This window comes from Myxine glutinosa, chromosome 4, assembly GCF_964187855.1.
Source record: "Myxine glutinosa chromosome 4, kmMyxGlut1.1, whole genome shotgun sequence".
Lineage (NCBI taxonomy): Eukaryota > Metazoa > Chordata > Myxini > Myxiniformes > Myxinidae > Myxine > Myxine glutinosa.
In genome coordinates this window covers 144,193,810-144,214,641 of record NC_136264.1, presented here as the reverse complement: position 1 = coordinate 144,214,641, position 20,832 = coordinate 144,193,810, and the positions used below count along the sequence as shown (strand labels likewise).

Sequence of the window (20,832 nt, the reverse complement as noted above, 5' to 3'; positions counted from 1 at the left end):
ATATTATGAATTTTTTTTTATTTATGTCGGCCATATTCTTCCCAGGCTAAATGGCCATGTCTATGCCGAATATCAAGCACGTGAGCCTCTCCGTTTAGGAGTCTATCGGTAACATTACACACACACACACACACACAAACTGTGTTTTATATATATAGATTAGGAGACATAAGTGTACTTTTGCGTGAATTATAAGAACTAGGGCGTGCCCGCACGTACGTGCTTGCCCGTACGTGCTTGCCCGTACGTGCGTGCAAAAAAACATGCGTGCAAACAACAACAACAAAAAAAAACTTTGAAACCACGTGGCAGTAACGACCACAGAACCCCCCCCCCCCCCCCTCTATTTACATGAAATGGTTTGGTCCATTCGCAAAGCCAAAGCGAACGGCTTGCGAGTACGGTGACCATACCTTGGGAACCACTTGTCCGATTAATTTCAAACCTTGAAAAGGCACATCCTCGGGTCCCCAGCAATATACCTGGCAAGTTTCAAGTAAATCGGACCGGTAGTTGTCGAGAAACAGCGGTCGCATACAGACAGACACACACACACACACACACACAGAGATTGCTGGAATTATACAGAGATATTAGGAGACATCAGTGTATTTTGCATGAATTATGAGGATATTAGGAGACATAAGTGTACTTTTGCATGAATTAGAAGAATATTAGGAGACATCAGTGTATTTTTATTTTTATTTTTTTTGTATACAAGATCGAGGCTCGTGAAAGAGCGAACATTAATCACACAGAAAGACAAACAGACACAAAAAACATATAACATCAGGAGCGGTAGACAAGATGGGGAGAGAGGGGGAAGGACAAAAACACAACATTTGAGAGCAGGGACCGAGAGACATGGAGACATTGAGAGATCTGTGGGAGGGAAAGGGCTTTGGGGGGAGGCATGGGAAGGGGGGGGGGGGGTGGGAGAGTTATAAAACATATGGACACTGCCAGAACTTCCAGGAAAGAAGTTGGAATTTCAAACAAGGTGGATCTGGGGTGAATTAGTGGGGGTAGAAAAGATCAAGGTTTTGGATGGGGGAAGATAAGAGATGGTGGTGAACTGCTGTTTTAAAGACCTGGAGGGAGGAGTGGGATTTAAGGGAGTGAGGGAGTTTGTTCCAGAGGTGGGAGAAAAGTGGAATGAAAGAGTGAAGGTGAGCAGAGAGCCGAGATTTCGGCAGTTTAACCATAAGAGGGTTGCAGGCAGATCTTGTGCGACCTGTAGGAATATTTGAGGGACAGAGCCCAGAGAGAGCTGGGGGGCAAGGCCAGAGAGGAGTCGGTAGAAGACGGAAAGACCACCAAACCTGCCTGCGGTGAGTGGGTGAAAGGCCATCAGAGATAGCTTCATCGCGGGAGATTCCAATGATTCTGAACACTTTGGTTTCAACAGCGTGAAGCCGAGCTAGGTGTGAGGCAGGAGCACCGGCCCATAGTGGAGAACAGTATTCCATTGAGCTGCGGATGAAAGCTTTGTGTGTGGCAAGGAGCTCCGATATGCCAAGGAAGGACTTCGCACGACGGAGGATGCCCAGTCGGCGACTGGCTTTGGAGGCCAGCTTGGAAATGTGGTTTTTCCCAGGAAAGATCATGGCTGATAGTGAGGCCCAAAAGCATGTGTGACAGAGCTTCTTCAAGAGGATTGTTGAAGCAGATTGTCCAGAGTAGAATGACCTGGTCTGAATCCAAATTGATGATCAGAGATCAAGCCATTGGAGAAGAGGAAGGATTTAATATCAGAAGCGATAATGTATTCCATGACCTTGCTGATGATTGGGAGCAGGCTGATTGGTCTGTAGTTGCAAGGATCTGTTTTTGCACCTTTTTTTTACATAAAGCGGTAATATTCGCTGATTTCCAAGCTGATGGCAGATGACCTTGAGCAAAAGAGAGGGTGAAGAGAACAGAGAGAGGGTGAGATAGAGTGGCAGAGCAGGATTTTAGGACTCGTGGGCTGATGCCGTCTGGTCCAGTTGCAGAATCAGTGTCGAGGTTTGACAGAAACTTCTCCACCTTGTCAGGAGAGAAGGACAAAGAGTCCAGGAGCAGCTGGGTTTGACTGGGTAAGGTGGGTATAGAGAGAGATGGGTTTGGGACACAAGATTTTGAGGCAAACACAGAGTTGAGGCATTCAGCTTTTTCACGTGCGGAGTCAGCTGTGTAGCCATTTGAGGTAACGGAGGGGATGGAGTGGGGAACAAACACCAGAAACAGATTTGACCAGACGCCAACAGGATTTGGAAGAGGGAGACAGGTTTGAGAGTTCAGTCTTGAGAGTAGAGAGATATTGTTTCCTGGCTCTCCTGAGGGTAGACACACACTTGTTCTGAACTTTGTGAAAGGAAATGAGATTGCCTTTTGTTGGATTTGCCTTCCAGAAGGCAAAGGCAAGTTGTTTCAGGGCAACTGCCTCACCACAAGATTCTGTGTACCATGGACGGGAGGAAGGGTAAGACAACTGAAGACGAGATGGGATAAATCTGTGCATGAGAGAGAGCAATTTTCTTTGGAAGAATTCCCAGGATGAGTTCATGTCAGAGGCAGTAGAGATAGGAGACCAGTCCAGATGATTGATGGCTGCTTGAAGACCGTGCCAGTCAGCCTGAGTGAAATGCCAGAATGGCCAGAGAGATGTCCACTTTAACAAGGAAATGGTCAGATGAACCGATTGGAGCAGAAGAAGAACAGCAGACATTTGCGGAGAAGTTAGTCAAAATCAAGTCTAGAAGAGAAGATACCCCATTGACTGAGATCCGGGTCAGGAAATTGACAGATTGTGTCAATCCCAATGAGTCGCAGAAGTCCTTTGCTGAGGTGCCATGGCTGGTGAGAGAGGAACCCACACCCAGCCAGCTGGCATGATGACAGTTGAAGTCGCCACATTTGAGGAAGAGAGAGTTTGGATGAGTGGATAGAAGTTGGTCCATGTTGTCAGACAGCGAGATGTAAATCGAGTCATCACTATTTGGTGGACGGTACAACACACATATGAACAAACGGTTGGAGCGGAGGGGAAGCCGTAGGCAGAGGTACTCCTGGGGGTGAGGTGGAGAGAGGGCAGTGCAAGGAGAGTGAGGAAGAGAGTTTTTAATAAAGATAGCAACCCCAACACCCGGACGAGGCCCAGGTCTATCATACCGGAGGAGGGAATTTGCATGAATTATGAGGCTATTAGGAGATGTCAGTGTACTTTAGCATGAATTATAAGAATATTAGGAGACATCAGTGTACTTTTGCATGAATTATAAGAATATTATTAGACATCAGTGTACTTTTGCATGAATACGGAGAATATGGAGAAGACAAATAATTTGGTCAAGTCACATAAAATCGTCCCTTATCATCCGATTGACCTGAAATTTTAAGAATTTCCATATTGCGTCAGATAATCCATGGTTGACCAATGAAAAGCTAGGTGCTTGTTTTAAGATCAGAAGGTCAAAGCTGCATAAAATCGTGAATTTTCATATATATATATATATATATATATATATATACTAGCTTGGCTCGGCTCGCTACGCTCGCCTCACCAAGCTTCGTTACTGAGGAACGGGCTTATTTTAGCTGAGGATAATGACTGTACCTGAGTTGCTGTGTTGTCATGATTTACACCAATCATAATACAAACATTATTTTGCACAAATGTATTTGTTGTGTTTGTGATATTACATTTTTATAGGCAATTTAGGTGAAAGATTTAGGTTGAATGTTTTTTTTTCAAGAAAGAACTCCTCAGCACATATATAGGGGAGGGGCAGGTGCAGACTGGAAGTTTGGGACGATTGCACCTCACCACCACGTAATTCAAAACACCTCACCACCAAGTAATTTAAAACACCTCACAGCCATAAAACACGAAATAAAAACACCTCACCACCACGAAATTAAAAACAACTCACCACCACGAAATTAAAAACACCTCACCACCACGAAATTGAAAACACCTCACAGCCATCAAACACGTAATAAAAACACCTCACAGCCATAAAACACGAAATAAAAACACCTCACAGCCATAAACATGTAATAAAAACACCTCACCACCACAAAATTAAAAACACTTCACAGCCATAAAACACGTAATAAAAACACCTCACCACCACGAAATTAAAAACACCTCACAGCCATAAAATACGTAATAAAAACACCTCACAGCCATAAAACACGTAATAAAAACACCCCACAGCCATAAAACACGTAATAAAAACACCTCACAGCCATAAAACATAATAAAAACACCTCACAGCCATAAAACAAGTAATAAAAACACCTCACCACCACGAAATTAAAAACACCTCACAGCCATAAAACACATAATAAAAACACCTCACAGCCACGAAATTAAAAACACCTCACCACCATGTCATTTAAAAACACCTCACCACCAAGTAATTCAAAACACCGCACCACCACATAATTCAAAACACCTCATCACCAACTAATTAAAAACACCTCACCACCATGTAATTATAAATACCTCACCACCACGTAATTCAAAACACCTCACCACCATGTGATTTAAAAACACCTTACCACCACGTCATTTAAAAACACCTCACCACCACATAATTCAAAATACCTCATCCACTACGTAATTCAAAACCACCACAACGTTATTAAAAACACTTCACAACCACGGAAACAAAAGTTTGAGGGAGTTGTTAAGTGACAACACGGACACTGCCCAGATGTGTAGATATATAGATAAATGACTGTACCCGAGTTGCCGTTTTGTTATGGTTTAAACCAATCATAATTCAAACAATTATTTTGCACAAATGTATTTGTAATATACGTGATATCACATTTTATAAACAAGTTGAAAACTTAAGTTGGAAAAAAATTTTTTTCCAAAAAAATTTAAAAAATTAAAAAATATATTTGGAATTTTTTTCAAACAAATACCCTTAGGACATACCGACGGGAGAGATATGTGCATACCAGAAGTTTGGTACGATTTCACAAAAGTTTAAGAAAGTAGTTCAGTGACAACACAACACAGGACAGGACAGACGCTGCACAGATATATATATATATATATATATATATATATATATATATATATATATATATATATATATATATATACATACATATATATATATATATATATATATATATATATATATATATATACATATATATATATATATATATATATATATATATATATATATATATATATATATATATATATATATATTGTTACAGACGCGGTTTTAGATGTTATTTTACCGAGCGGTTGGTATTACCGCGTCCGAACAGTTACTCCCCGATTAGAACCCAAACGTTGGCCGGATCGCACCGCAGCTAGTCAATAGGGAAAAGACAAAGGCGACACGGATGTGAAGAAGAAGAAGAAGAAGAAGACAAAAAGGTTGGAAATACCACTAAATTTATTCCTACTATTTACATACTCAAAGTAACCAAGGAGAAGGAAAGATAATAAAATAATATACAGAAGGATCAGAGACACAGTGCAATTATTAACTTATACAGCTTAATTAATACCCAGGGACAAGACAAACAGAACAAACTCACGTACACAAGAAGGGTGGAAAGGCAGGAGGTGGATGGCTGGAGGGAGAGGGAGGTCCAAGGGGGTCCCGCAGCACAACCGGCGCGTTTAACAGCCGCCGTTCAGGCCCCACGCTGCTGTTTTGGCTGCTGTGGACGTCGCGTGCTTTGCCAGGCCTCGTCGGACGCGTCTGGTCCAAACCCTCCACTCGTTCTTGGTCCACTCACTCTTTACCACCGACTCCTCACCGCAACCAACGCAACCAACTGACCACCGACTCCACTGACTGACTCCTCACGACTCTCTTGGCGACCAACTCACGACTCACTTGCGTCCGCGCCTTTTATAGCGCCTCCGGCGATTAAGCCGCCGGCCTTTTGGACACGCCCATCAGGGTGCTCACCTCGGCCCTGGTTGGTCGCGCGACCCTCTGGCTCCGCCCTTGATGACGACGGGCGGGCACGCCTTTCTTCTCCGTTTCGAGCACATGTTCAATGGCGGTTATTGGAGGGGAGGTAATTCGGCAATCGAGGCCCGGCAATGACGGAAGGGGATGTAAAAGGAAATGGAGATTTTGGGGATGGGAAGGAAAGGGGATCTATTCTCTTTCACTGGTGCAATGGAGTACTTCAATTAATGGGAGACACAGCCTTACCCTAAAACACAGAATAAGAGATAACTATCAACAGGGGTATTCTATTATTTGGCTGACGTGTATGCTTGTGGACTAATTATGGGATGCCCTTTCACCTTTACACAGCTCCGGAGGTAGGGGGGCGCAGAATAAACAATAATAATAATAATACAGCACACAATAAAAAAAATACAGTCCTCATCTCCGCAACAATATATATATATATATATATATATATATATATATATATATATATATATATATATATATATATATATATATATATATCTTAGCTGTTTTCATAATGTTTAGCATACCGTGGACGATGATGTCTAATATAAAGTGGACGTGGACGGGTTTTGCATTTTCAGATGCTTTCTAGTTAATCTTGCTTTTTAAACAAGTAGCATGTGTATTTACTGAATTGTGCTTGTCTCTTATACTGTTGGAGGATCATTCATACACATATATGTTTGCAGTGACTTCGATCGTTTATACTGCATCCCTTTGGGTGGCAGCACAATCTCTGCATATGACTTTTTGCAATTGATGGTCACAATATCAATTCATCAGTTGCTTTGAGCTTGCTAAGCCTATTTGAATCTGCTGTTGTCGACCATGGACCTTTACTTTGGGATGATATGTTTTGTTCATAGCTTAGGTTGCACTCCCATCTTATCTCATGGCTCATGGTGCAGTGAATCAAGCTCAAATCCCATGTACTATGTTGATTTATTCATTGTCAGCTCATATCCTTCCTTGTACAATACCTTGTGGAAAAGTACACCACAGTTCCAACAATTTGGAATATTTCTCCATATTGCCTTTGTCCGATATGTAATTTACATAAAAGATCCACTATGCATCTTAGATCAATGTTAAAAATAAACTGTTGTCACATTTGTCAGCAATGTATGTGTTTAAATATGGTGTCAGGCCTCTAATGAGTCAGATGATGTCCTACAACCCTGTAACTGATTAATCATCAGATACAACAATGGAAAACTCTCCTGAATTTATTTTTGGAAATCAACATAGACGTTTTATAATCACTTACATTCCACATGATTCTCCCTAATATGTGAGCAAATGATGAGTTTGATAACGAGTTGATAATTACTAATTTGATTTGTTCATTCCTGAACCTTCTGGTGATTCCTTGTAAAGCGAGAATATGAATGAGGCAAAGTGACGACCCTAAAACTGGGTGCAGGATCGTCAACTTGAATTGCATTTTTTAAAGCACGATTACATGACAGTGGCAGTTCAATGCTGGTGCATCTGGCCTTTGTTTCTGGCAACATGCTCTGAAGATAAATATACTCCGATCAGAATCAGGTTGTAGTTTTCAGCTAATGATAGTAGATCTTTTTCCACAGTATCAGAATAGGCATTTGTAAATTTCGTAGACATAGTGTTCTCACATTGCCTGATAATCATGACCTGACCTGCTTAGGCCTTTGCCTTTCACCGGCATTCTGCGTGTATGGGTTTCTCAGCCGCTCTCGATATCTCAAAACCTGGATGATGGACAGTTCACAGATTAATGGTGACCGGTGAATCCACTCTATTCTTTTTGCTTTTATCTCTATCTCTATTTCTCCATATTTCTTTCTATCTGATTGAATGATCTTCAGACATAATGCCCTCCATAAGTATTGGAACAGTGAAGTCAAAATTTGTTATTATTGCCATACACTCAATAAATTTAGATTTGAGATAAAACGATGAATATGAGGCAAGAGTACAGAAGGCCAGCTTTTATTGATTGGTATTTCTATGGATATATGTTTCACCATACATTTTTTAATGTTCAGTCCCCCCATTTTAGGTAAGCATAAATATTGGAACAGATGACTGGCAGGTGTTTCTAGTTGCTCAGGTGTTTCTTATTGCATTGATCGTTCACACATAAAAGAGCTGTGAATGTCTAGTCTTGGTTTTAGCCTTTACTTTTGCCTTCGCAGTCAGTAGGCATAAACCAACATGAAGACCAGAGAACTGTCTATGAAAGAAAAGCAAGCAATTTGGAAGTTGAAAGAACAGATGAATTCAATTCGAACCAGAGCACAAAAATTGGGCATAGCAAATACAACAATTTGGAATATCTTGAAAAATAAATAAACCACTGTAGTACTTAGTAATAGACAACGGCCAGGTTGGTCAAGGAAAACAACTGCAGTTGATGACAGAAAAATCATCAGAGCTGTGAAGAAAAACCCTAAAACAACTGTCAGTGACATCACCAACAAGTTCCAGAGTGCAGGGGTGAAATTATGACAATATACAGTTCGCAGAAGACTTTCACAGCACAAAAGACAAAGACAAAGGTTATGCCGCAAGATGCAAACTTCTGATCAACACCAAAAATAGAAAGGCCAGATTATTATTTGCCAAGAAGTACAGAGTTGAGCAAGTAGAGTCTGGAACAAACATTTAAGGACAAAAGAGACCAAGATAAACCCTTTACCAAAGTGATGGAAAGGCCAAAGTGTGGAGAAAGGAAGGAACTGCATATGATCCAAAACATATTACCTTATCTGTGAAGCAAGGTGGAGGTAGTGCAATGGCTTGTGCTTGCATGGTTGCCAATGGAACTGGCACACTCATCTTTATTGATAATGAGTTATTGATTGTTATCAATTATTGATGATATTGATATTAATAGTTATTAATTATTGATGATATTGTTACGTTTGTGGGGGTACCAATGAAATACCTTAGGGCCAGGTAGGCTTGTATAGGGTAGTGTGTTCCGAATGTCGCGATGAAGAAGAAAAACCTCCTTGTAACTAAGTAGGGAATCCGTTACGCCGGATGTTGCGTAAGGTCGTATATTTGTCTCCACGGCGAGGGATGGAGCTATGTTAATTAGGTAGTGTTACGTGCTCCTCCACAAACCCTGGTCACGGTGTACCTCCGAGCCCCGAAAGGATTCACGGCAGAAAGATGTGCTATTATGTGTGCCAATGACCAATGGTGAAACCACACCAATCAGTTGTTGCAAAAAACCAAGTATTGTATTAATATCGCACAAAAATAACAACTTGCACAAGTACAGTATAACAACAATTGCACCGCAAATACCATATAATTCCTATGATGGTACCACCAGTTTCTTAACTCAATAACTCACGGTGCTCCACATGAGCGAAATGTAACATCCCCAAAGTCGCTGTCCCGGCACCAGGCCAAAGTTGATCCACGCTCCGGTGATCACAAGGAAAAGGTCGTATTGAGACCAGAACCCAGGTCGGTTGACAGTCGACGCTGCCGAAGAGCCGCTGGGTGGGTGTCGGGCCGACATCGGTCAGGCAAACGTTCACCCAAAAGGCGACTGGGAATTCACACCTTCGGTTCACCAGACAATGACGCTGGTATGAACGTTCAGCGGCTCCCAAACGGAGAACCGCGAATTCCCAATCGAAATGCACGTTACACACGCAAACCAGGCTAATGACTGGGGTGTGGTGAAATGGCTGGAGCGAGGTGAAATGGCGGATGGGCCCATAATGGAGGCGTACCTGCTCTCCAACAATGATTCACTTTGGAATCAACCGCAAAACCCGTCACGCAGGTTTATCTGCCACAGCGATATCGACTCTGTCACAGGAATCCCTGTCCCGGGGAAACCAATATTCACTTGTGACCAACGGTCGCCAGCGTCCGCTCGATACATCAAAGCAGCTCGGCCTTTCTCTCCCGACCTCACTTGCCCTGCTTCAGCCTCCTCCTCCTCTTCCTTCGGTTTCTCCCGATCCATTTCGTTTTTCTTTTAAAACACTCGTTTTTACCTTTGAAGACAGTTATCTCCATTTCACTCAAACTATAACAATAATAGTACATTGAACTAAAAATGCTTCCAGGGGATGAAAACCACAAAGACGGAAGTGACGAATCCGTAACAGTAGGGTATAAAGGTTATAATTAATTCCCTGTATGTAAATTATAATTAATTAATTATATAATTAATATAATTAATTCCCTGTGGTTTTTACCTTGTTCCTTATGACATACACCACACCAGCCGTACACTCCGCACCTATACTAAATAAACACTAAATAAAGTAACCGGAACCAGGACATTCAAATATCACTGACACCACCAGCCGAGTCATCACAAGGGCCGTGAGGCCCAGCCCCGAGAGGTGATGATTGGTCAGGACGATGAACTGATGTGATGGGACTCTTTAATTGGAGTGCGCGCGGACGTCATCAGATGACGTTAAAGACCGGGGAACAAAAAGGCTGAGGACCCCCATTTTCTCTCTCTGGGCTGGCCTTCATAGCGTGCAGTCACACTACAATGGAATTGATCCAAGACCTCGTTCACAGAAGTGAGGCTTTATTGAAATCGATCTTCCACATCCTACACAGATAGACATCAATCTCATTAGTCCTACAAAGCATATAAAAGCATATATAAAAGGGTAAAAGCTTTCTAACTCATAAGCCACCAATTAGAGTCTCTTCTTACCAAGATCAACCAACGTTCATCTCTGTATCCCATTCAGCTTGTAGAAACCACTCTCAGCCACCCAGAGCGTTCGCCTATAAATAGCCAGGCGAGATATACCACGCCTTCGAAGTATCGTCTTCTTCTTCTTCATTTTTTTCACATGCAAATTTGCTCTCTCTTTGTTTGGGCATTTGTGGCGAACGGTCGCACGCCTCTCTCTTGGTCCGGGGTTTGACGACGAGCAGTCACAGTTTTATCCTCTTGGTCTCGAAATCCATAGTGAATGGTCGCATTTTATTGTTCCTCTCTTGGTTTTCGACGTTCGTGGCAGGCGGTCGCAGCTCATGGACTTTGACGCTCTTGGTTCATGGCTGGGACACTCTGGGCAGACGCATCCTTCTCCTGTCTGACCTCGGTGCTTTGTGGAGCGGACGATGAGAAAGGAGGGAGGCCTGCTCGCTTCATGTCTGGCGGCTGGGTTGAACGCAGCTGCTCACCAAGGCCTGTTTTCCCGCACACGGACTAGGGATCTGTGCGGCAGCTGACGAGGTTGGGGACCGCTTGAGGAGACCGCGGAGTGCAGGCAAACGCACCACACAAACACATTTATTTTTCATTTATTAATCCCGTTGTGCTGTTTTGCGAGTCTGTTTGGGGGCGCCCCAAATAGGAATTTTAGTGCTGCACATTTCTTGTCCCTGGCATTATTTTCATTAAACCCTTTATTTGTTGCATTTTCATTCCATGACTGTCTTGTTTAATTGTTGTGGGTTCGAGGACGCCAAGTGAAAACCGTCCAGGTAAGCACTCACTGCCCTTCACTACACCCTCGCGCCTATAAATAACACCGCCATAGTTGGACTGAACGCCTCGGAGTGTAAAGCTCGATCGGCCATTCCGTCACCAGGGGTGTTAACCCCATGGTGAACACGACAATCTATCTATAATTCCAGTAATCTCTGTGTGTGTGTGTGTCTGTGTGTTTGTCTGTGACCGCTGTTTCTCGACAACCACGGGTCCGATATACTTGAAACTTGCCAGGTATATTGCTGGGGACCTGAGGATGTGCCTTTTCAAGGTTTCATATTAATCGGACAAGTGGTTCCCAAAGTATGGTCACCGTACTCGCAAGCTGTTCGCTTTGGCTTTGCGAATGGACCAAACCATTTCATGTAAATAGAGGGGGGGGGGGGGGGGTTCTACCGTACTCGCAAGCCGTTCGCTTTGGCTTTGCGAATGGACCAAACCATTTCATGTAAATAGAGGGGGGGGGGTTCTGTGGTCGTTACTGCCACGTGGTTTCAAAGTTTTTTTTTGTTGTTGTTGTTTGCACGCATGTTTTTTTGCACCCACATACGGGCACGCCCTAGTATAATGAATGATGGCAGCAGCAGAATTAATTCGGAAGTGTACAGAAACATTTTGCCTGCTTATCTACAAGAATGCCTCTCAAATCCAAATAATCAGAATCATAACAATTTAATATAGGTGGAGGCCAATTAACTTGGTGTGATTTTTAAGGTGATTGGTTACACCTGAGCTAATTTACAATTGCTATTATAAGGAGGTGGACACGTATCCAACCAAGATATTCTAGTTTTGTATTTTAAATTAATTTTCTGAAATTTGTATAATGTGTTTTTCACCCTGTAAGTTGTAGGCTACGATGTGTAAATAAAGGTGGAAAGTCTGATTTAATGCATTTTAATTCCAGGCTATATGGCAACAAAAGGTGAAAATTTTGAAAGGGGGTGTAGACTTTCTGGAGGCACTGAATGCACAGTGAAACTTACATGGGCACACCTCCAATATGACCATAGATACTACAATAAGATAAAATATCAAATTCAATAATGTATCTTGAATTCCATGAAGTTGTCTTCGGTGCAAGTAATTAAAAATCTCTAAGAATAAGGGCCTACATACCTGTAAATGTGGGGAATCATTATTACTTTACGGGGAAAAAATTGTCATCTTTTCATTAAATCAGTCAGCAAAGTAATGGGTACTCTTGTTAAGTGTGTATTTAAATACCACACACATATATATATATATATATATATATATATATATATATATATATATATATATATATACATACATACATACATACATACACACACACACACACACACACACACACACACACACACACACACACACACACACACAGCCTCATCATCATCGTCATTGTTCTCAGCTTCATCATCATCATCATTGTTATGAACTTCATCATCATTATCAGCTTCATCATCATTGTTATCAGCTTCATCACCATCAGCATCTTTATCAGCTTCATCATCATCATCATTGTTACCAGGTTCACCATCATAGTCATTGTTATCAGCTTTGTCATTGTTATCAGCTTCATCGTCATCGTCATTGTTTTCAGCTTCATCATCATCATTATTGTTATCAACTTCACCATCATTATCATCATCATTGTTACCAGCTTCATCATCACCATCACCATTGTTACCAGGTTCACCATCATAGTCATTGTTATCAGCTTCATCGTCATCGTCATTGTTTTCAGTTTCATCATCATCATTATTGTTATCAACTTCACCATCATTATCATCATCATTGTTATCAGATTCATCATCATCATCATCATCATCATCATTATCATTGTTACTAGGTTCACCATCATAGTCATTGTTATCAGATTCATCGTCATCGTCATTGTTTTCAGTTTCATCATCATCATTATTGTTATCAACTTCACCATCATCATCATCATTTTCAGCTTTATCATCATCATCATTGTTATCAGCTTCATAATCATCATTGTTATCAGCTTCATCATCATCATCATTGTTATCAACATCACCATCATCATTGTTATCAGCTTCATCATCATCATCATCAGCTTCATCACCATCATCATTGTTATCAGCTTCATCACTATCATCATTATCATCATCATTGTTATCAGCTTCAACATCATAGTCATTGTTATCAGCTTCATCATCATCATCATCAACTTCATCATCATCATTGTTATCAGCTTCATCATCATCATCATCATTGTTATCTGCTTCATCATCGTCATCATAGTCATTGTTATCAGCTTCATCATCATCAACTTCATCATCATCATCATTGTTAGCTACTTCATCATCATCATCATCATCATTGTTATCGGCTTCATCACTGTCATCATTTTTATCAGCTTCATCATCATCATCATCATCATTGTTATCAGCTTCAACATCATAGTCATTGTTATCAGCTTCATCATCATCATCATCAACTTCATCATCATCATCATTGTTAGCTACTTCATCATCGTCATCATAGTCATTGTTATCAGCTTCATCATCATCAACTTCATCATCATCATTGTTAGCTACTTCATCATCATCATCATCATTGTTATCTGCTTCATCATCGTCATCATAGTCATTGTTATCAGCTTCATCATCATCAACTTCATCATCATCATTGTTAGCTACTTCATCATCATCATCATCATCATCATCATTGTTATCTGCTTCATCATCGTCATCATAGTCATTGTTATCAACTTCATTATCATCAACTTCATCATCATCATTGTTAGCTACTTCATCATCATCATCATTGTTATCTGCCTCATAATAGTCATCAGCATCATCATTAACGGTACATTGGTTTTGCACAGTACTGCTCCCACAGTTTTGGGGCAAGCCCCACAAAATTACCAGTGCAGCTTTTGGGGGTTCCTGCACGTGCTCTAAAGTGGGTGGGAGGGGTTTCACCAAATTTATCAAAACTTTTTTTTTTTGAACATTGTGGGCTCCCACCCGTTCCCCGACAGTAATATAAATAAGGATAGGAATCTTCAAACCAACGGAGTCAACATTTCCAAGGGAAAAGCAAGAAATAAAATTTGCAGCCAGGGTAATCCCGTCCTTGCCTTCAGCGGGAGGTCTTCTTTAACTGATGTGCGAGTGTTGATTTGTATCTTCATTATCTATGTCGAGACGTACAAGGTACAACTACAAGATTGAGACAAGAAATCTATTCTTTGGTCACTTACATTACTGCATTTTTAAGCACCCTCGCAGTTTTTTAAATAGTTTATGCCAAGATGAGTGGAGAATATTGTACGTGAGAATTAGTGACGTCAGATTAAAAAAACAAAAAACCTTTAATGACGTCACGGCGCACGACGGATGAGGCGGCGAACGTGACGTTCGGTGATGCTCCGCGCATGCGCGGTGCAAGTCGGGCCGCGGTTGGACGGAGAGAGAAGGCACTTGAGACTGAGAGGAGTGAGGGTGCACAGCGGCGGCGAAAGCAAGGGTGCGAGAAATTCTACGGGAATGTGTGAGAGTCAAGGAGGTGGAATGGGCGCCGAACCTGTTTGAACCCGCGGCCTCTGCTTTGCTGCTTTATTACAGCTGCACCTTGGGCGGGGAAAAGGAAGGGAGAGGGTTGGGTTCTGACGGGGTGGGTGGAGGGCAGAGCAGGCCAAAAAACCTGAAGGAATAGATAGAGCAAGGTTAGGATCCGGGTTAGGGTTAGGGAGAGAGTGTAGGGTAAATAACGTGAGGTGAGGGCAACGCAGACGGTGGGTGATCGGGTAAAGGTGAAAGTATAGGTAGGGAAGGGTGATGGGAGGGGGGATGGAGAGCGGGTGGAGAGGTTAGAGGAAAGACGAGGGCTGATCATAGTGGAACCATCGGCTGGGAATCGAGGCTCGAATTTTGGACACGGCGAATGAAAACGAACAGACATGGCAGACGAAGATGTTCTCTTTGAAGACGTCTACGAGCTTTGCGAGATTATCGGAAAGTAAGTTATCACTTCTTCTTCCCTCTGTTCGGCTCACCTTCACTCTTCCCCCCCACCCTCTCCCCCAAGCCTCTCCTCCAACCCCCCAGCATGAAATCCCAATTCTGACTTTGTGCTATTACGTTTCATGAAATCAATTACGTTTCATGAAATCAATTACGTTTCATGAAATCAATTACGTTTCTTCTCTGTCACCTGGATGTGGTCCATTCATTTCCACCGCCGTGTGCTCATCCCCCCCATGTCCTCACCAACCATCCCCATGTCCTCGTCCCCCATGTCCTCGTCCCCCATGTCCTCGTCCCCCGTGTCCTCGTCCCCCGTGGCCCTCGTCCCCCGTGGCCCTCGTCCCCCGTGGCCCTCGTCCCCCGTGGTCCTCGTCCCCCGTGGTCCTCGTCCCCCGTGGCCCTCGTCCCCCGTGGCCCTCGTCCCCCGTGGCCCTCGTCCCCCGGTTGTCCTCGTCCCCCGTGGCCCTCGTCCCCCGTGGCCCTCGTCCCCCGTGGCCCTCGTCCCCCGTGGCCCTCGTCCCCCGTGGCCCTCGTCCCCCATGGCCCTCGTCCCCCATGGCCCATGGCCCACGTCCCCCGTGGTCCCCGTCCCCCATGCCCCCCGTCCCCCCCGTCCCCCGTCCCCCATGCCCCCCGTCCCCCATGCCCCCCGTCCCCCATGCCCCCCGTCCCCCATGCCCCCCGTCCCCCATGCCCCTCGTCCCCCATTCCCCTCGTCCCCCATTCCCCTCGCCCTCCATGCCCCTCGCCCCCATGTCCCTCGCCCCCATGTCCCTCGTCCCCCATGTCCCTCGCCCCCCATGTCCCTCGCCCCCATGTCCCTCGCCCCCCCATGTCCCTCGCCCCCCATGTCCCTCGTCCCCCATGTCCCTCGTCCCCCATGTCCCTCGTCCCCCATGTCCCTCGTCCCCCATGTCCCTCGTCCCCCATGTCCCTCGTCCCCCATGTCCCTCGTCCCCCACGTCCTTGCCCCCCACGTCCTCGCCCCCCACGTCCTTGCCCCCCACGTCCTCGCCCCCCACGCCCCCGCCCCCCATGTCCTCGCCCCCCACGTCCTCGCCCCCCACGGCCCCCACGTCCTCGCCCCCCTTGTCCTCACCAACCCTCCCCGTGTCCTCTTCCCCCATGTCTTCGTCCCCCATGTCCTCACCAACCCTCCCTGTGTCCTCATCCCCCATGACCTCACCAACCATCCTCATCTCCTCACCAACCATCCCCATCTCCTCATCCCCCATGTCCTCACCAACCCTCCCCATGTCCTCGTCCCTTATGTCCTCACCAACCATCCCCGTGTCCTCGTCCCCCGTGTCCTCGTCCCCCGTGTCCTTGTCCCCCATGTCCTCACCAACCCTCCCCGTGTCCTCGTCCCCCATGTCCTCACCAACCACCCCCGTGTCCTCATCCCCATGTCCTCATCCCGTGACCTCGTCCCCCATGTCCTCACCAACCATCCCCGTGTCCTCGTCCCCCATGTCCTCCATCCCCGTGTCCTCCATCCCCGTGTCCTCCATCCCCATGTCCTCCATCCCCGTGTCCTTGATCCCCGTGTCCCCGTCCACGTGTCCGTGTGCTCCTCCCGCGTGTCCTCGTCCCACGTGTCCTCGTCCCACGTGTCCTCGTCCCCCGTGTCCTCGTCCCCCGTGTCCTTCCACCCCATGTCCTCACCAACCATCCCCGTGTCATCCCCACCGCTGTGTGCTCATCCCCACGGGTGCATCCTCGGCCTCGTGTCCTCGTCCTCCTCCCCGTGTCACCGCCCCCGTGTCACCGCCCCCGTGTCCTCCGCCCCCGTGTCCTCCGCCCCCGTGTCCTCCGTCCCCGTGTCCTGCGTCCCCGTTTCACCATCCCTGTGTCCTCATTTTCCATGAAAGAGTGATTATGTCTCTTATATTGGAATTGTGGGCGGTGGTTTGCAAACCGAGCCCCAAGGGAGGAACGTAAAAAAAATAAAAAATAAAAATACAAGGCACAAGGACGTGAAGTTCGCTGCAGATGATGTGCAACACGTGAAGTTCGCTGCAGATGATGTGCAAGGCGTACAGAGTAAAACGAATGTTCATTTATGTCCGTATGATGTCGAATAAATTAAAAAATGATATAAGTACACCTGACATGAGGCTGAGGCTTCAGACTTTGGCATGCTCACAAGGCCGTACTGTCGAATAAACCGTTCCAACCCATCATATTTGACAGGCTTTTATACTAGTTTATAAGTAAAAAAAAAAAAAAACTTGAAAAACTATTAATAAAACTCTGAAAGACATGGCTATTTGATAATTAATTTTATTATCAATTAGGGGGGGTTGATTCAGCCTGTCATCCTTTCGAGGTCGGCAAATTGACTACCAGTTCATTGGTAATTCTGTGTGTTGCAAAAGGTGACTAACAGGGTTGGCGCAGGAAGGGCATCTGGCCATAAAACATTGCTTCAAAAAGGGGAACACGGTGCCTGAAAAAGGCCAACCCCTGCTCTGCGGGGAAAAATGGCCTCGAAAGGTGCTTCTTCTATCAAGTAGCTGTGTCAACAACAACATGACAATTATTTTATAATAAAACAGAAATATGTGATTGGTAAATGAAAAATTCGTAAATACCCCGTATGCAACAACAACAGGCATTTTAAGGTCATTTTCCCTGCAAGAGCGGGGGTTAGCCTTGCGGTCCCCATGACAATCTTCTCCATTTTGCCCTATTTTCTGCATCTCCCCGTGTTAACCCCCTTGCCCGCATTTCTTCTTCGACCATCTTTAGCCAAGTCTTTCTCGGTCTTCCCCGTCCTCTACTTCCTTCTACATTCATTTCCATCACTCTTCTCAACCAGTCACTTTCATCCTTCCTCAACACATGACCAAACCATCTCAAACTGTTTCTCTTCACAGCATCCATCACAGGCTCTATTCCCATCATCTTTCGCAATTCATCATTTGTCTTCCTCTCTCTCAACGATACTCCGCACATCCATCGAACCATTCGCATTTCCACCCTTTCCAGCTTTTGTTGCTGCTCTACGTTCATTACCCATGTCTCGCTCCCATAAATCATAACACTTCTCACACATGCAGCATACACCTTTCCCTTCAGCTTCAACGACACTCCCCTCCTCATCAGCACGCCACTCAGTTCCCGAAACTTCTTCCATGCACATCTCACTCGAGCAATCGTTGCCGAGTCTGATCCACCTTCTCCATTCAGCATGTCTCCTAGGTAACAAAATGTTTTCACTCCTTCCAGCTTCATGCCGTCTCCAAGATCCAACTCAACATTTCCTCCATCTGCGGCTCCCTCTGTGCACACCTTACATTTGAATGTAGCTGAATTGAATGTACCCCATATGGTAAATGTAATTAGTGGTAAATATGATTGCTTGATGTCAATTTTGCTTCTTTCCAGTTTCCCTCTCCTCCTACCCTTATCTTCGCCTGTGTACCTTATAATCCATACTTTTTAAATCCCTGGGTAATACCATCTCTTGTGTGCCCTTGCCCTGTGCCGCGTGCCCGTGCCCTGCGCCGCGCGCCCTTGACCTGCGCCGCGCGCCCTTGACCTGCGCCGCGCGCCCTTGCCCTGCGCCACGTGCCCTTGCCCTGCGCCACGCGCCCTTGCGTGGCCTTTAAGTTGTGCGTGGCCTTGAAGGCATCCGTCCCGTTGTGCATTGCCTTGAAGGCGCCCGTCCCATCATGGGTGGCCTTGAAGGCGCCCGTCCCGCCGTCAGTGGCCTTGAAGGTGCCCCTCCCATCTTGCATTGCCTTGAAGGCGCCCGTCTGTCCCGTTGTGCGTGGCCTTGAAGGTGCCCGTCCGTCCCGTTGTGCGTGGCCTTGACGACGACGTCCGTCCCACCGGCGTGCTCTTGACGACGACGTCCGTCCCACCGGGCGTGCTCTTGACGACGACGTCCGTCCCACCGGACGTGCTCTTGACGATGACGACGTCCGTCCCGCTGCGCGTGCTCTTGATGAGGACGACGGCATCCGTCCCTCCCACCGGGCATGTTCTTGATGCCGTCCGTCCCTCCGGGCGTGCTCTTGACGCCGTCCGTCCCGCCGGGCATGCTCTTGACGCCGTCCGTCCCGCCGGGCATGCTCTTGACGCCGTCCGTCCCGCCGGGCGTGCTCTCGACACCGTCCGTCCTGCCGGGCGTGCTCTCGACACCGTCCGTCCCGCCGTGTGTGCTCTTGACGCCGTCCGTCCCGCTGGGCTTGCTCTTGACGCCGTCCGTCCCGCCGGGCGTGCTCTCGACACCGTCCGTCCCGCCGTGTGTGCTCTTGACGCCGTCCGTCCCGCTGGGCTTGCTCTTGACGCCGTCCGTCCCGCCGGGCGTGCTCTTGACGCCGTCCGTCCCACCGGGCGTGCTCTTGACGCCGTCCGTCCCACCGGGCGTGCTCTTGACGACGTCCGTCCCGCCGGGCGTGCTCTTGACGACGTCCGTCATTTAATCGATCAATGTCCAACCAGCAAGCAAGTGTAGCCATAACTTGTAGTTTGTTTAAAAGATAAAGCACAAGCAATACACAAAGCACATTGACACAGTAATCCTATGTACATTTTGATACCTTATCATACGTATACTTAGATACCCTCTTTTATGATGTAAACTTGTGTGTCTTATCCGATGTACACTTTGATACCCTATATCATATGTACGCTTCAATACCTTAATTATCGTATGTACACTTTGCAAATGCAACCTTTTGTTTAATTTTATTGCAATGTGTTTGCAATTCCTGTTTGGTAATTAAACCAACAACATTATGCTGACTTTTTTGTAAAAAAAGAAAAAAACCCCAAACCTTCTTACAAGTTGTATTTGAATGGTTTGAATTGAATATGAACTTTGGCTTTGGGAAAAAAAACTCAACTGAGGTCGTCTTGCGGATCATCAAAACGTTGCACAAAATTTGGCGTCCGGCTTGTTGGAATATACAATACAGTTATTTAAAACCAGATTTATATTACATAATGCTCACTTGCTCAGCAATCTTTTTAAACACCTCTTTTGTTGATTAATCTTAATTAGCCCTGGTGTTGGGCTAGCGGCTAGGGTGCCGGCTTAGGATCCTAGGATCCTGGGTTCGAATCCCGGTCAATCGCTGAATTAACGCCAGGGGGGTTGACTCAGCCTGTCATCCTTCCGAGGTCGGCAAATTGAGTACCAGTTCACTGGTAATTCCCTGTTTGTCGTTAAAGGCGGCAAAAAGGGTTGGCGTCAGGAAGGGCATCCGGCCGTAAAACATTGCTTCAAAAACGGGACCGAAAAACAACAACAACCACAGTTCCCGAAAAAGGCCAACCCCCGCTTGCGGGGAAAAATGGCCTCTAAAGGTGTTTTTTTTTTGTTTTTTTTTGTTGATTAATCGGCCATCAGTCAACCAATCTCTTCATAAATGATGCGTGATTCAATCTGCAGTACTCAACCCAA

General features: G+C 45.4%; 1 protein-coding gene across 6 annotated transcripts in view; it reads left to right on the top strand.

Annotated features, from left to right (window-relative positions):
* The first annotated feature begins 15,050 nt into the window (after window positions 1-15,050).
* LOC137425336 (peripheral plasma membrane protein CASK) overlaps window positions 15,051-20,832 on the top strand; it is a 176,613-nt gene continuing 170,831 nt past the window's right edge. For 4 of the 6 annotated variants that reach the window (XM_078776560.1, XM_068113656.2, XM_068113655.2 and 1 more), the window contains exon 1: window positions 15,167-15,408. In XM_078776560.1, the coding sequence (XP_078632686.1) occupies window positions 15,350-15,408 (59 nt within the window). In that variant the 5' untranslated portion in view covers window positions 15,167-15,349. Of the gene's footprint in view, window positions 15,409-20,832 lie in introns of all 6 variants that reach the window. The other 2 variants (XM_078776559.1, XM_068113657.2) reach the window with 1 other exon arrangement.